This window comes from Capricornis sumatraensis, chromosome 5, assembly GCF_032405125.1.
Source record: "Capricornis sumatraensis isolate serow.1 chromosome 5, serow.2, whole genome shotgun sequence".
Lineage (NCBI taxonomy): Eukaryota > Metazoa > Chordata > Mammalia > Artiodactyla > Bovidae > Capricornis > Capricornis sumatraensis.
In genome coordinates this window covers 37,565,902-37,581,882 of record NC_091073.1, presented here as the reverse complement: position 1 = coordinate 37,581,882, position 15,981 = coordinate 37,565,902, and the positions used below count along the sequence as shown (strand labels likewise).

The 15,981-nt window shown below is 37.8% G+C and overlaps 1 protein-coding gene across 1 annotated transcript in view; it reads left to right on the top strand.

Moving 5' to 3' along the window:
- Positions 1 to 13,201: 13,201 nt before the first annotated feature.
- The window catches only part of LOC138079684 (mitochondrial glutathione transporter SLC25A40-like), a 57,192-nt gene continuing 54,412 nt past the window's right edge, over positions 13,202 to 15,981 (top strand). Inside the window, 1 exon segment of the mRNA XM_068972390.1 lies at positions 13,202 to 13,229. Within this exon segment, the coding sequence (XP_068828491.1) occupies positions 13,202 to 13,229 (28 nt within the window).

Below are 15,981 nucleotides of genomic sequence, written 5' to 3'. Positions count from 1 at the left end.
GCCGCTCCATTAGCTGCAAAAGGCGAGCCATCTAAGCAAAGGTAATTACAGCATGTCCATCCTTGTCCCTGGAACCTGTGTCACGTGGGGCTGATGTAAACCTCCCTGCCCACACCTTGCAGCTGGGCCACCTGGAATTCAGCACAGCGCTGGGCGAGTGGTGCCAGCTGTCTCCCCAGGGACGCAGCTCTGCTAAGTCAGTGCATGGCCCAACTCTGAGGAAAGAACACTGGAGAGTTAGGTGCTTTAAGTAATTAAAAGATATAATTTTGGGTGGCAGGATGCATTTTTTAAAATGAATAAGTTCTCAGCTTCTTATTTGGTTAAACTAAAAAAGATACGTTGTTTGTTTCTGTTAGAAACATTCAAATGGATGTGATATTTTGTTTCTGTTAGAAACATTCTAATGGATGTGATATTTTCCCTAAAGTCTCATTGTACATCAGTGGATTTTTTTTTTCTGACTTTAAGGAACCAAATTTAAATTTTATACACTCTCTGCATCTAGCATGGAATGATAGGCTTAACTGAAATTGATGGAAAAAATGTTGTTATTTAACAGAACCATTCTAAACATGTGTACCTTCATGTCAAATCCCAGAAGCCAGTAATAATGGATTTTACTTAATATTTAAAATTATGGTAATAATAGAATGAGAGGTATTTAGGAAGAGATTAAATTCTAAAACAATAGCAATAAGAATAAGAATAGGATTTATCAGATTTTGCCAACTATGTGCCAGCACTGTTCTAACAACTTTCTGACATTGTCCTTCAACCTCACAATCATCTAGCAAGGTAGGCGTTAGTAACTCCATTTTATAATGCCATTTGCAGCAATATGGGTGGACCTAGAGCTTGTCATCCTAAGTGAAGTAAGCCAGACAAAGACAAATATCCTATGATAATACAGAGCCTAGAAAAAATGATACAAATGAACTTATTTCAAAACAGAAACAGACTCACAGACATAGAAAACAGACTTATGGTTATCAAAAGGGAAAGGAGGGGAGGGGGAAATTAGGAGTTTAGGATTAACATATACTCGCTACTCTATATAGAATAGGTAAGCAACAAGGACCTGAATAGCACAGGGAACTATACGCAATATATTGTAATAATCTGTAAGGTGAAAGAATCTGAAAAAGAATACATATGTGTGTGTGTGTATAACTGCATCTCTTTGCACATCTGAAACTAACACAACACTGTAAATCAACTATACTTCAATTTTTAAAAAGTAATTCCATTTTACAAGTGATGAAACTAAAATCTAAAAGAGTTGAGTAAGAAACTATATCCCATAAGTAGTGACCTCTTGGGCTTCCCTGGTGGCTCAGAGGTTAAAGTGTCTGCCTGCAATGCAGGAGACTTGGGTTCGATCCCTGGGTTGGGAAGATCCCCTGGAGAAGGAAATGGCAACCTACTCCAGTACTCTTGCCTGGAGAATCTCATGGACGCAGGAACCTGGTGGGCTACAGTCCACGGGGTCGCAAAGAGTCAGACACGACTGAGCGACTTCACTCACTCACTCAGTGACCTCTTTATACCCTGTACCCTGGCTTAATAAAACAACAACAACAACAACAACAAAACAGAAACCAAAGCGAAGCAAAAAAGCAAAGGCTGGAGTATAAGTACACAAACGGGTAAAATTCCCATCCCTTACCCAGTGGGGTCAGGTTCCCTGGTGGCTCAGATGGTAAAGAATCCACCTGCAATACAGGAGACCCAGGTTCAATCCTTGAGTCAGGAAGCTCCCCTGGAGGAGGAAATGGCAACCACTCCACGATTCTTGCCTGGAGAGTCCCATGGACAGAGGAGCCTGGTGGGCTGCAGTCCACGGGGTCGAAAAGAGTCAGACACTACCGAGTGACTAACACTCTCACTTTCACCCAGTGGGACAGCAGAGAAGACAAATTAGCCTGTCTTGAGAATATAACTGCTTTAAGAGTCCCAAATAGTGTTTGCAGTTTACATTTTGGTGTCACTCCTGGTGGGCTTGGTTTCTCTTCTTCCTCCTTAACCTTGACTTGTGACGCTTGCCATGAAGGTTGATGGTGAAGTTCTCCCAGGGTTGGGAGTTCAGTCCTGGATCAGCTATGGGAACATTGCTGGGACTGGTGGGGACCGAGGGAGATGGGTCCAAGCCAGTAGAGAAAAGGCTCAGCTGGGCTCTGGTCCAGGCTGACCCTGCATTGGTTCAATTCCCGGGAAGCTGGGTGTCTCCATGGGTTACTTGGTTGATGGTTTTTGTCCCTTAAACCTCTAGCTGTCCAGGAGGGGAATATAGCTAAGATTATGGATTCTTATCATATTTCCCCCTTCATTTTCTGGTAGGTGTCAGAAACATCTGGAAAATGCCAAAAAGATTGGAATTTAAAAAGCTATTTCAGCAAACATTTCTATGGGCATTGCCTTCCTGGTAATATATGCATCATACGCACTGACCTTCTGGTATGGATCCGCTCTAGTTATAGCGAAAGAATACACTATTGGAAATGCAATCACAGTAAGTTGTTTTCCTAATATTTGTTACAAATCTGAAAATATTGTTTATCTATCTACCTCTTCTTTCATTTTCCTCCTGTTTGAAGGATGAACCATGGTTCTAACCTTTTTACTTGTGGCATATCTTTGCTCAGTCCTGTGGGCAGAGCTGGCCTTCTAGAATACACAGAGCATAACATGTGGTTAGACCAATTGAGAAACATATGGAGCATATAAAGAAAGCTGGAAAGAATTTATGAATGAACAAATATCAATTGGCATAGTATGTCTCTCATAGTATGAGAATATTAAATTTGTATCATATTGGCTATCCAAATACAAGATGAAAAGTGATTTTAGTTTTTTTTCTTTTATAAAATGAAAATAAGTTCATTTATTGATTAGAAAAATTATACATACTAGTTATACAAAAGATTAGAATACTTTTAAAAATTAGAAATTACCTAGAATTACTTACGATCTAAAAATCCGTATACACGCAATGATAACTTTTGGTATTTTCTGTATATGGGTTTGTTTCTCTTGAAACCTAAATTGAATTATGCATATCTTTTTGTAAATTTTTTTATAAACTAGCAACATATTGTGACCTTCTTTCCATGTCGGTGGTGGTCACGACAACATGTAACCATTCAACTAGCCATGTTTTAAAACCTGCACTTTCCTGTCTTTCTAAAGAGAGGACATGGAACACAGTTTGACCCCTTGATGATGACTTAGGGGCATTATGGAAATTTATCATTTCAGAATGTTCTCTAGAGTGGTACCTTCAGACCCCCATTGAAGTGTGGAGGGCTGTTTGGCTGGATGAGGTTTCATGACTGCTGAGTCTGTTTTTTCTCATGTTGGTCCCCTCTCCTTGTCAGCTTGGAAGAACTCCACCTCTCTTTACTTCCTCGTTTGCTAAATTTTACAAAGCAGGGAGATTGAGCCCTGACTCTGGTATTCATCCTCTCTGGCCTGGTCTCCCCATTTGTTGGGTGTAGACAGTGACTTCTCCCAAACAGGGGAGCAGAGTGACTCGCATGATGCAGGGATCCCAGTGACACCCTCTTCATAAAGACCAAGAACTCGAGTGTGTTAACTTTCTAGCATTGCTTCTGGTAGGGACATTTTTTTGCTCTCTTGCTGGTCTTTCTCTGTATTACAGATAGTAGATAGATATTTGAATTCTGGTATGTTAAGTGCTATTGTTATTTGTCATCTTCTGAGAAAAGCCAAACTATAAGTAGATGTTTCACCAAGCCCAGAGAGAAAGGAGTCATTTCTCTTCATTTAGGTTATTCTCAGTTAATGTATGCTAATAACCTGGATTCCTGAAACTACAGTCTTGACTTTTCTGTATCAATTTGTTTACCTAGTGAAAAAAAAAAAAATGAAGGGAAATGTGTTAAGTTTGTGTGCTGTAGTACAGGCTAATTGTGTAGAGGAATTATTAATTAATGCACACAGATGTGATGTATAATGCATGAACCGTTAATCTTTAATGTTAAAAATCTTATCAAAATGTATGTGTGTGTGTATATATATATATATATATATATATAGATATAGATATAGATATATAAATAACGTGGCACTTTTAAGGAAAGTTATATGGGGCCAAAATCTACCTTGTTTCATCTTGAACATTCTGTGTAATTCCATGCATAGTTAGAGAAAATAATTTAGTACTGAATAATACTGACGGAAAAGTTTTCCTCTGGTGGCAATGGCTTCAGAATCAAGGCAACAGGTTTGAAAAATCTTTGTCATTTTGTCTAAGCCCAGGAGAAGAACAACCAATAGTTTGACAAGATGGATGAAAAAAATATTTTTGAGGTTAAAGAAACCCATTTGTGCAACAAAATTCTGTAGTTACCTTATAAATTTTGCTCTTGTGCTGAAAAAAGTTTTCAAGGGATAGACCTAATCTTGACACCTTGGGTAGCCTGTGTTCCAAACACATCCTTTGAGATGACAGTGGACACTGGAATGGGACATGTAACTTTTCCTTGTGTTCTTTTGCTCAGGTCTTTTTCTCAGTCCTGATCAGAGCCTTCAGCATTGGACAGGCTGCTCCCTGTATTGACGGTTTTGCCAATGCAAGAGGAGCAGCATATGCAATCTTTGCTATTATTGATAACGTGAGTCATTTATTATTTTTAATGCTGAAAATTTTTTTGAGGCCTGGGTAATTAAATCTGGCTTTATGTTAAAAGTCCTGTAAAAATGAAGTGACATGAAAAACCTCTGCTTATTAATGAATAAAACCAAATGCCTCTTTTGAATATTTGTGAAAGTTTGAAAAAAAATATCCGTTTTTCAAGGTTAATTATTTGCATTATATTCTGAGTCTGAGAACTCACAGGATCCCAAGATCAGTAATCAAAACCAGCTCTAAATGATGAGGAAATTTTTTTTGGTTAAGCCTAGACTTGACTATTTGTAACATTCACACTGCTTCCAAATTAAAGAATCAATACAAAATAATAAATGAATAGAAATGGGATTCCAAGTGAGGAATAAATGCGGTTAGGAGTGCTTATTACTCTGCCTGCCTCAAGTTAGGGTTTAATAAATTTAAGTTTTGAGTTAGCCAATTGGGGAATAAAAGGCAGAATGTGCTAAGAACTTTTATAAAGGAGAACAAGTTTGTTTGTTTTTTTTTTTAAAGAATTCTCTCTCCAATAAACGTTATTTTAAAGAAAAAATATTTCTGAATGCTTATCTTTAATCAAATAGCACTGATCTCACTTAGGAAAGTGCATCTGAACTAGTGTGTTATTATTAGAGTTCAAAGCAAAGATGTTTGTCTTCCTAGTTTTTCTCCTTTTCTCTTTCATTTTGTATCCAGACTGAGAATATTATGCTTTGTAGACAAGATGAGTGGATGGAAAAATGATTGGTGGGACCAAAATTGATAGTATGTTTTGCTGTGGATTGCCATCTCCCTCAAAAAAAAAAAAAATCACTGTATATATAATATAATTTTGAATCAATTGTATTGGGTAAGTTATCCTGACTGAAGTGAAATAAAGAAAATCATTTTGACACGTTAAATGTGGTCTCTGGATTTACACGGAGAAAATGCTTACTAGCTAACTGAAATGTAATTGCGAGTCCAAGCAATTCCTGTTTCAGTAATCTAAATCATGAGAAAATTGTTCAGCTTCTGCATATATTGAAAATTTACATCATTCCAAACTAAGTTGTCCCTGACCAATTTTTCAATCTTCTCAGTCCAGTCCATCACACTTATTGTTTAAGAATAAGCTAATTTTCACTAAATGCTGAAATACCTGGATCTGTCAGTTCAGTTCAGTTCAGTTCAGTCACTCAGTCGTGTCCGACTCTTTGCAGCTCCATGAATCGCAGCACGCCAGGCCTCCCTGTCCATCACCAACTACCGGAATTCACTCAGATTCACATCCATCAAGTCGGTGATGCCATCCATCCATCTCATCCTCGGTCGTCCCCTTCTCCTCCTGCCCCCAATCCCTCCCAGCATCAGAGTCTTTTCCAATGAGTCAACTCTTCGCATGAGGTGGCCAAAGTACTGGAGTTTCATCTTCAACATCAGTCCTTCCAAAGAACACCCAGGACTGATCTCCTTTAGAATGGGCTGGTTGGATCTCCTTGCAGTCCAAGGGACTCTCAAGAGTTTTCTCCAACACCACAGTTCAAAAGCATCAATTCTTCGGTGCTCAGCTTTCTTCACATTCCAACTCTCACATCCATACATGGCTACTAGAAAAACCTGGATGTATCAATTATAGTATATTCTGTAAATGCAGTTGTAGGAATGTACATTTAGAAAATTTATGAGGATATGCCAGAAACTTAAAGTGAAATATCATATGAAATGAAAAGAATATGTCCCTTATGTACGTTTTAAGAAAAACCTATTTTCAGAGAAGGAATACTTCCTTAAACGCATAAACACATGCATACATACACACACACACACATACATACACACACACACATATACAGTCTTCAACTTGGGTTCTGACTCACATGAAGGGAATTATGCTTTTCTGGGTCCTGTTTTTGGAATTGCTGAAGCATATTCCTTAGAAATGCTATGATGGAATAGCCATTGAATTTTATTTTGTTTAGGATCCTAAAATTGACAGTTTTTCAGAGAGAGGGCACAAACCAGACAACATCAAAGGGAATTTGGAGTTCAAAGATGTTCATTTCTCTTACCCTGCTCAGCCTGATGTCCAGGCATTATAAGTTGTATTTATAGGGATTCCTAATTTGATTGATTGTTTATTCATCTTCAGGAATCCACAGTCTCTATTATTTTCATATGTATGTGCCTTTTCCTTTGGGGGTTGTAGTCCCTTATTTAGTACTATTTTTCCAACTTTAAAATTGAGTCAGATTACTTCTCTTTCAGGCTTTTGATGTGAAGTGTACTCTTTTTCTCTCTTCCCTTAAAGATCTTGAAGGGCCTCAACCTGAAGGTAGAGAGCGGGCAGACGGTGGCCCTGGTTGGGAACAGCGGCTGTGGGAAGAGCACAGTAGTCCAGCTGGTGCAGAGGCTGTATGACCCTGATGTGGGGAGGGTAAGTGGGAAGAACCCCGCTCTTCAAAATGGGAAGCTGGGTATCAAATAGCCCTTAGGAATGTTTTCTTTTGGTAACATATTTGCATGTGAATCCAATTTTGGTTATAAAAAGAAAAAGGCTATGGAATTGCAATGCAGCTGGATAAGACCTTCAAACCCTTGGGATATTTTGACAAAAGTAGTCAAGATGATAAAACTCAAAGAAGCTAGACAATGCTCTCCTCTGTTCCAACTAAGCTTTTCATAATCCACTATGTCACTGGAAAACAGTCATCCAAACCACTGAGAGGATTATTTTCAATGACTTACTGAGTTTGGTTAAAAATGTTCCACATTCGTAACTGTCAATAAGCTTGTGTTCAGGGTCACAAGGAATCTTAGGGCAGTAATTAAATTCATCAAAGACAGTTGAGTTTTCTTCAGTGTTGGAATATCTGAAGGGGAAAGTGGAACAGTCTCCATGAAACTGGGGACATGAGAAACAGTAACGGCCTAGGGTATAGTTTTTTGATCTTTTGAAATTTTTATTATAAATTGAAACTTACAGAAAAGTTGCAAGTAAGGAACTCACATATACTCTTCACCCAGATTTATTAATTGTTTTTATTTTGACCTACTTGCCTTATTATCATCTCTTTCTTACTGTATGTTTGTGTGTATGTATAAAACACAACACAAACATACATACCAGTTTTTTTCTGAACCTTTGAGAGTAAGTTAAAGATATTATGGCCCCCTGACCCTTACATACATTAGAATATAATTTCTTTTTTTTTAATGTTATTGGATTATAGGTTGTTTTACAGTGTTGTATTCGTTTCAGGCATATAGCAAAGCAGAATGTATTTTCTGAGAGGACAATATTCTCTTACTTAATCACAAAACAATTAACAAATTCAGTAAATTCGTCATTAATACAATAGGGGCCCACAGTCAATATTCAGATTTCCTCAGTTGTACTGACTTGTCAACATTGAGTTTACCTGACTTTGAAATGTATTATAATTATGAAAACAGAAGTTTACAAGTTACACAGAAAAACATAAAAACACAAAAAGGCATTAATATAGGACAGAGATTCTAGGATACACGAATTATTTACTTTCTTTAATAAAATTAACAAAATTTCTTTGAAAAATCTGATACACCAAGTAGGAATATGGGCCCCTTCTCATTTCCTAAAGCAAACTCTAGGTTGGTTGAAGTATAAACAATTTTCTTTATTTTTAAAAAAGAACCCAGTAAATACTTACATTGAGGGTAAGCATTTGAAAACATTTTAAAAATTACTATTGGAGTAATACATTTTTAAAAGAAAATACATGTCAGCAGGAAAAAAGTCTTCAGAAATTCTGTAACTCAGAGATATTCACTGTTCACATTGTGATTTAACAGTTTTCTTACTGCTGAAATAATGGGAAAAATGCCCAGTGGTACAGTTGATTGCTTCAATTTCCCCTTAAACCTCTCTCCAATAAAAATCAGTAAAGCTATAGTTTAAGAAAGAAATAAATTGCAATGAAAAATTTATGATATATGGTAAAACTGTTATATTACTATTTTATAAATTAATATGAATCTGTCAGAGGCTATGAACATGCATATCTTTTGAGAATAAATGTAGATTTGTAAAAAAGAGTCAAGAAATGCTCAATTTCACTTATATATGAATTAAATATAAGCTACAACATACACTTATTAATTAGAAAAGACAGATTAATATGATAAAAGCCAGTAAATTACAGTGAAGCAAATCCATATTTATATATTCCTGCTGCCACTGTAAATTATTAAAAATCTTTTTAGAGAGTTTGTTCAACCTTTATTCAGCAAATAATAAATACCCAACATGTGCCAGTCATTTGTATGAATTAAGCAATTATTATTGGAGAAGAAAAAATAAAACATTCTCTTCAGTCTGGTAATTCTGTCCTTCTACTATGATTGTCCTTCAGTGTGCTTTGCACGAAGCCAAATACTCAGCAGGTGGGAAATGCTGAAGTACATTATGGTATTGATATATTATGTAGAGTAAAACATCAAAATGCCATCAAAGTGATATGTAGACTAGGTAGGTAAATGGACAATTAATTCAGATTTAATAATGGTAATCAAATATCATCAGTTCAGTTCAGTCATTCAGTCGTGTCCAACTCCTTGGGACCCCATGAATCGCAGCACGCCAGGCCTCCCTGTCCATCACCAACTCCCGGAGTTCACTCAGACTCACGTCCATCAAGTCAGTGATGCCATCCAACCATCTCATCCTTGGTCGTCCCCTTCTCCTCCTGCCCCCAATCCTTCCCAGCATCAGAGTCTTTTCCAATGAGTCAACTCTTCGCATGAGGTGGCCAAAGTACTAGAGTTTCAGCTTTAGCATCATTCCTTCCAAGAAATCCCAGGGTTGATCTCCTTCAGAATGGACTGGTGGATCTCCTTGCAGTCCAAGGGACTCTCAAGAGTCTTCTCCAACACCACAGTTCAAAAGCATCAATTCTTCAGTGCTCAGCTTTCCACTCAGTCTAACTTTCACATCCATACATGACTACTGGAAAAACCATAGCCTTGATGAGATGGACCTTTGTTGGCAAAGTAATGTCTCTGCTTTTAAATAAGCTATTTAGGTTGGTCATAACTTTCCTTCCAAGGAGTAAGCGTCTTTTAATTACATGGCTGCAATCACCATCTGCAGTGATTTTGGAGCCCCCAGAATAAAGTCTGACACTGTTTCCACTATTTCCCCATCTATTTTCCCTGAAGTGATGGAACCAGATGCCATGATCTTTGTTTTCTGACTGTTGAGCTTTAAGCCAACTTTTTCACTCTCCTCTTTGACTTTCATCAAGAGGCTTTTGAGTTCCTCTTCACTTTCTGCCATAAGGGTGGTGTCATCTGCATATCTGAGGTTATTGATATTTCTCCCGGCAATCTTGATTCCAGCTTGTGCTTCTTCCAGCTCAGTGTTTCTTATGGTGTACTCTGCATCTAAGTTAAATCAGCCGGGTGACAATATACAGCCTTGATGTACTCCTTTTCCTATTTGGAACCAGTCTGTTGTTCCATGTCCAGTTCTAACTGTTGCTTCCTGACCTGCATACAGATTTCTCAAGAGGCAGGTCAGGTGATCTGGTATTCCCATCTCTTTCAGAATTTTCCACAGTTTATTGTGATCCAAACAGTCAAAGGCTTTGGCATAGTCAATAAAGCAGAAGTAGATGTTTTTCTGGAACTCTCTTGCTTTTTCCATGATCCAGCGGATGTTGGCAATTTGATCTCTGGTTCCTCTGCCTTTTCTAAAACCAGCTTGAACATCAGGAAGTTCACGGTTCACGTATTGCTGAAGCCTGGCTTGGAGAATTTTGAGCATTCCTTTACTAGCGTGTGAGATGAGTGCAAATGTGCAATAGTTTGAGCATTCTTTGACATTGCCTTTCTTTGGGATTGGAATGAAAACTGACCTTTTCCAGTCCTGTGGCCACTGCTGAGTTTTCCAAATTTGCTTGCATATTGAGTTCAGCACTTTCACAGCATCCTCTTTTAGGATTTGAAATAGCTCAACTGGAATTCCATCACCTCCACTAGCTTTGTTCGTAATGATGCTTTCTAAGGCCCACTTAACTTCACATTCCAGGATGTCTGGCTCTAGGTGAGTGATCATACCATCGTGATTATCTGGGTCGTGAAGATCTTTTTTGTACAGTTCTTCTGTGTATTCTTGCCACCTCTTCTTAATATCTTCTGCTCCTATTAGGTCGGAGAATATTCCATCCATGAAAAACAGTATACATAAGATAATAAAATCAAAAGAGAGAATAGACTTTATTTTTAGCCTTGCACATTGGTCTTTATTTCCAATTCTGATTTCTAACCACTGAATTAAGTTAAATATTAGCTAAGGTTTTCTTTTTTTTTTTTTTTTGTCTTGTCAGCAAACAGATTTTATTGAGCTATGTTCTAAAAATAATATGTAAAGTTCTGATAAAGATTATTTAAAAGATGGTTTTACCAATGTTGGAAACATCCCAATTAAAATAATAGATTCCAATGTATAAATTGAATGGTAATAATTTAAATAAAAGATTAAAGCATTCAAAATATAAGATCTTTGTAAACACAGCAAGCAGAAATAGCTGATAATCCCATTAAAGTGTCTTTTAAAAGAATAAAGATATAAATTACTGCTGCTGACTTTTAATATTATGTGAGTGCTAATGAAGAAACTTTATTAGCAGGAATTCCCTGGCCATCCAGTGGTTTAGGACTCAGCACTTTGACTGCAGTGGGCCTGGATTTGATTCCCTGATTGAGAACCAGGATCCCTCAAGCCAAGTGGCATGGCCAAAAAAAGGAAAAGAAAAAATTTTATTAGCACCATTTTATTTACATGTCGTGGTAAAATAATAAATAGCTCACTCAGTTTGTATGGACCCATTGCGTTTATTGTTATTTTTTTTTAATTGGTGGATAATTCCCTTACAATGGTGTCTTGGTGTCTGCTGTACAATGTGAATCACGTATTAGCTAAGGCTTTTTTGGTAACAAATGTTTTCAACGTCAGATGGTTTAAAATATTTAGTGGAAGTATCTTGTTTCTTCAGATTGTCATCGATGGGCAAGATATTAGGACATTTAATGTAAAGTATCTGAGGGAAATAATTGGAGTGGTGAGTCAGGAGCCAGTGCTCTTTGCTACCACCATTGCTGAAAATATCCGTTACAGCCGTGGAAATGTCACCATGGATGAAATAAAGCAAGCTGTGAAGGAAGCCAACGTCTATGAGTTTATCATGAGATTACCACAGGTAAAGCCTCTGTTAATTTAAGTGCCCTTGAACTTTACTTCATGCCACCGAGTTCTTTCTTCAAAGCTTAAATAAGCTAATAATGTTTGAGGTTCCAGGTTGTCCAAATTTGCTAGGTAAGTCCCTTGAATTATCCATTTGGAGGGTCAAGGAGTGTAGCTTGGTACAATGACTCATAGGAAATTTTCTAGAGTTTGTGTTAGTAGTTTTTTAGAATGTGATATGATTTATTATGATTTGTGACTCATTATGCTTGTCAAAATGAAGTGCCCTGTTGTCTTCCATGAATTCCTAGACTCCATAGCTTTTTCTATTTGAAATATTTCAAGAGCTCTACCACGCTTTCTGTTGTACAGATTTGACACCCTGGTTGGAGAGAGAGGGGTTCAGCTGAGCGGTGGACAGAAGCAGAAAATCGCCATCGCCCAGGCCCTGGTTCACAACCCCAAGATCCTCCTGCTGGACGAGGCCACCTCAGTGCTGGATACAGAGAGTGAAGCCGAGGTTCAGGCGGCCCTGGATAAGGTCAGTGGATCCTCAACGCCTGAAGAGCCAGCCCCCTGAAACTTTATTGAAATTCTTACCAATGTTTTGTGGGCCTAGACTGAAAAACATGAATATGAGAGCAGATGCAGCTCTCCCGTGGGGCTTTTTTTTAAATGTTGTATTTCATTTGAAGTATAGTTGGTTAACAATGTCTTGTGATAGGTTCAGGTGCGCAGCAGAGTGGCTCAGCATTTACGTATCCATGTATCCATTCTCCCCCAAACTCGCTTCCCATCCAGGCTGCCACATAACACTGAGCAGAGTTCCCTGTGCTATACAGTAGGTTGGTTATCCATTTTAAATACAGCAGTGTGTACAGGTCAATGCCATGGGACTTTCTTGATTTCTCCTTTCTGTCCGGGCACATTGCAGAGAGACGTGGGCAGCCCATTTACTGACTTGCTTTGTTGGACCAAGGTGCAGTTATCCCCCAGTCCAGGCCTGTGCAGTGAACTGCTTAGCTTTGGGGGTTTTGTTTGTTTACATATAGGTTAGGACTTTGATCAAAAGTTCTTGTGGTAAAATATACAAAGAAAACTCTGATTACTTACCCAGTGGTCCATCTGAAAAGCAGTTCAATATACTTGCCTTATTTTGTAGCAGTACATCATCTTTATCTGTTCATAAAAGTGAATGGGTGCTTCTCTGGAAATAAAGTTCAATTTGTGTGTGTTTCTTTAAGCATATAAATAAGGAACATATTTCAAGGTTGCTGAACTCATGGGCCTGGCTCAGTGTTTCTAAATCTCTCACTATCGTCTTTACTAAGCTGAAGCCTCACAGGATGAACCTTATCTTGGGACACTTTCAAGGTTAGTGCTGATGTCATCTGTCATAACAACATAGTATAACAACTAGAGTCAGATGACACTATGTAAATAGATTTCAAACACATAAATATCATAAACATTTTTGACTTCAGAAAGTTTTGTCATAAAATGTGCAAGTTACTTAACAGTCTATCCAAATTGCCTCTTGAAATTTTTTTTGAATTGACCTACTTTGTTTTTCAGTTTTTATTGAAATATACTTGGTTTACAATGTGGCATTAGTTTCAGGTATACAGCAAAATGATTCAGTCATACACATATATGTGTATGTATATATATGATATATATATATATGTCCTCTTGAAATTATACAGATGAGCTGTATGAACCTTATTTTCTCAGGAAAATGTATACTTGAATCCTAAGTAAACACAACTGCCTTGTGTGCTATAAACTGTAGTTAATTCAGGCTTTGTGGTTTATTGTATTAACATTTTGGCTTATTTTATATAATGTAATTTAATAATTAATGAGAGAATATGATAATTATTCCTCATAAATTTTTGTACTGAATTACATTGCTTTCTTGAAAGTGAAGTCGCTCAGTTGTGTCTGACTCTTTGCAACCCCATGGACTGTGGACTACCAGGCTTCTCTGTCCATGGGATTTTCCAGGCAAGAATACTGGAGTGGGTTGCCATTTCCTTCTCCAGGAGATCTTCCTGACCCAAGGATTGAACCCAGGTCTCCCGCATTTTGTGCAGACGCTTTACCATCTGAGCTACCAGGGAAGTCATATATTAAGTCTCAATGAACCAAAATATAATACATAAGGGATTTATATTTGGTTGGTTAATTAGAGGTGACTTAAATCAGGAAATCATAAAAACAAATACATGCATTCATTAAACAATTGATTTAAAACATGTCAATATAGATTTTTTTTTAGCATTAAGTTACATATGATAAGGGATATTTATGAGAAAAAACTCCTAGTCAGCCCTAGGACCCAGGTCCCAAAACTTTCTAGGATGTGTACATTCAGGATAGTAGCCCTTGCTGTGCTAAACAAACAGAATTACTGACAAGTTTTTCATGATGTGAATTCTGTCAACAAAAGTTGTATCCTTGCAAGTTTTAATTCATATTTGGATACATTCTTCTTCTTCTAAGTCGCTTCCGTCGTGTCTGACTCTGTGTGACCCCATAGACGGCAGCCCACCAGGCTCCTCCGTCCCTAGGATTCTCAAGGCAAGAACACTGAAGTGGGTTGCTATTTCCTTCTCCAGTGCATGAAAGTGAAAAGTGAAAGTGAAGTCGCTCAGTCATGTCCAACTCTTAGCGACCCCATGGACTGCAGCCTACTGGGCTCCTCCGTCCATGGGATTTTCCAGGCAAGTACTGCAGTGAGGTGCTTCTTTCAATTTGTGTTGGCAGACACCGAAGCTATAAGGCCTCTTGAAGTCTATGCTTTGGACATTGAACAAGCATTCATTCCTTCACATCTTTTGCTTAAAACTAGTCACATGGCCTGCCTAAATTTGAGGAGGTGGAAAAATACAGTCCATCTCTGAATGGGAATAGCCGCAAAGTGCTTGTGGCCATTTGTTATCTACATAGTTGCTACAGATGGTTTATAATCTACTGAATAGACTCCATACATTGCAAGATAACTGATATGTTTTTCAGACAATAAACTTTAAGAGGGAAGTCGTTCATTATTGCACTCTCCCCCAGTGATACTGGTCAGTCAGTCGGCTGGTCCACCTGGTTAAAAACAACTGTCTTTTAACAATGAAAGTTGAGTTTTGTAATTCTCTGTCCTTTGAGGAGCGTAAGGATGTAACACTATTACTGTTTCTCCTCTCTGATTACCTAGCCTGGAAGCATAATATTTCCCTTTTGTAGCCCCTTTCTACGTTTATCACTGTCTCTTGTCTGGCACCATGTTATTGTACTTAGCTATTTATTTATATGCTTTCTCTATCTCTCTCCTAAGAGGCAGAACTAATAAATAGCTCATGTTTACTCTATAACACCCACTCCAGTGCCTGCACATAATAAAGCCTGAATAAATTTTTACTGAATTGATTACCATGGCCTGGCTCATTGAATAATACAGTTCTACATTAGAAACAAATAATTAATGACCATATCCACTTTTGGCTGAATAGATAGCAACTGTTCTTCAAAATAAATAATAGGTTTTCAGTAAAAAATTTTAAAGAAGAATAGAACAGCAGACTTGATATTTTTGATTTATTAAAGAAAGTCAATAATCACAAAGTTTTGTACCTATGTCCCTCTTCTACTCATAGTATTTCCATACTGCAGGGGCAGGAAAAGAATGAAAATAGTGATTTAATGAAATGATCCCTCAAAGTTTCCATTTATGCTTTTTCCTCCCAGAAGTCAAAAAGCCTAATAGATGAGTGCTTCCTCTGTTTGGGCCTACCTTTCATTCCTGTGCTGTGAGCTTAATCACACAGTCGTGTCCAGCTCTTTGTGACCCCATGCACTGTAGCCTGGCATGCACTGTAGCTCCTCCAGACAAGAATACTGGAGGGGGTTGCCATTTCCTTCTCCAGGGGATCCTGACCCAGGGATCAAACCTGGGTTTCCCCCATTGCTGGCAGATTCTTTACCATCTGAGCCACCAGGCTGTTTTATATTTCTTGAAACATAATTGATTCATCTGGTTATTAGTATAAGGCCTGAAGAAGAAAGCCCACATTTTTTTTTTTCCAGGTGGCTACACAATTGACTCGGTACCGTTTATCCCATAGTCTGCCTT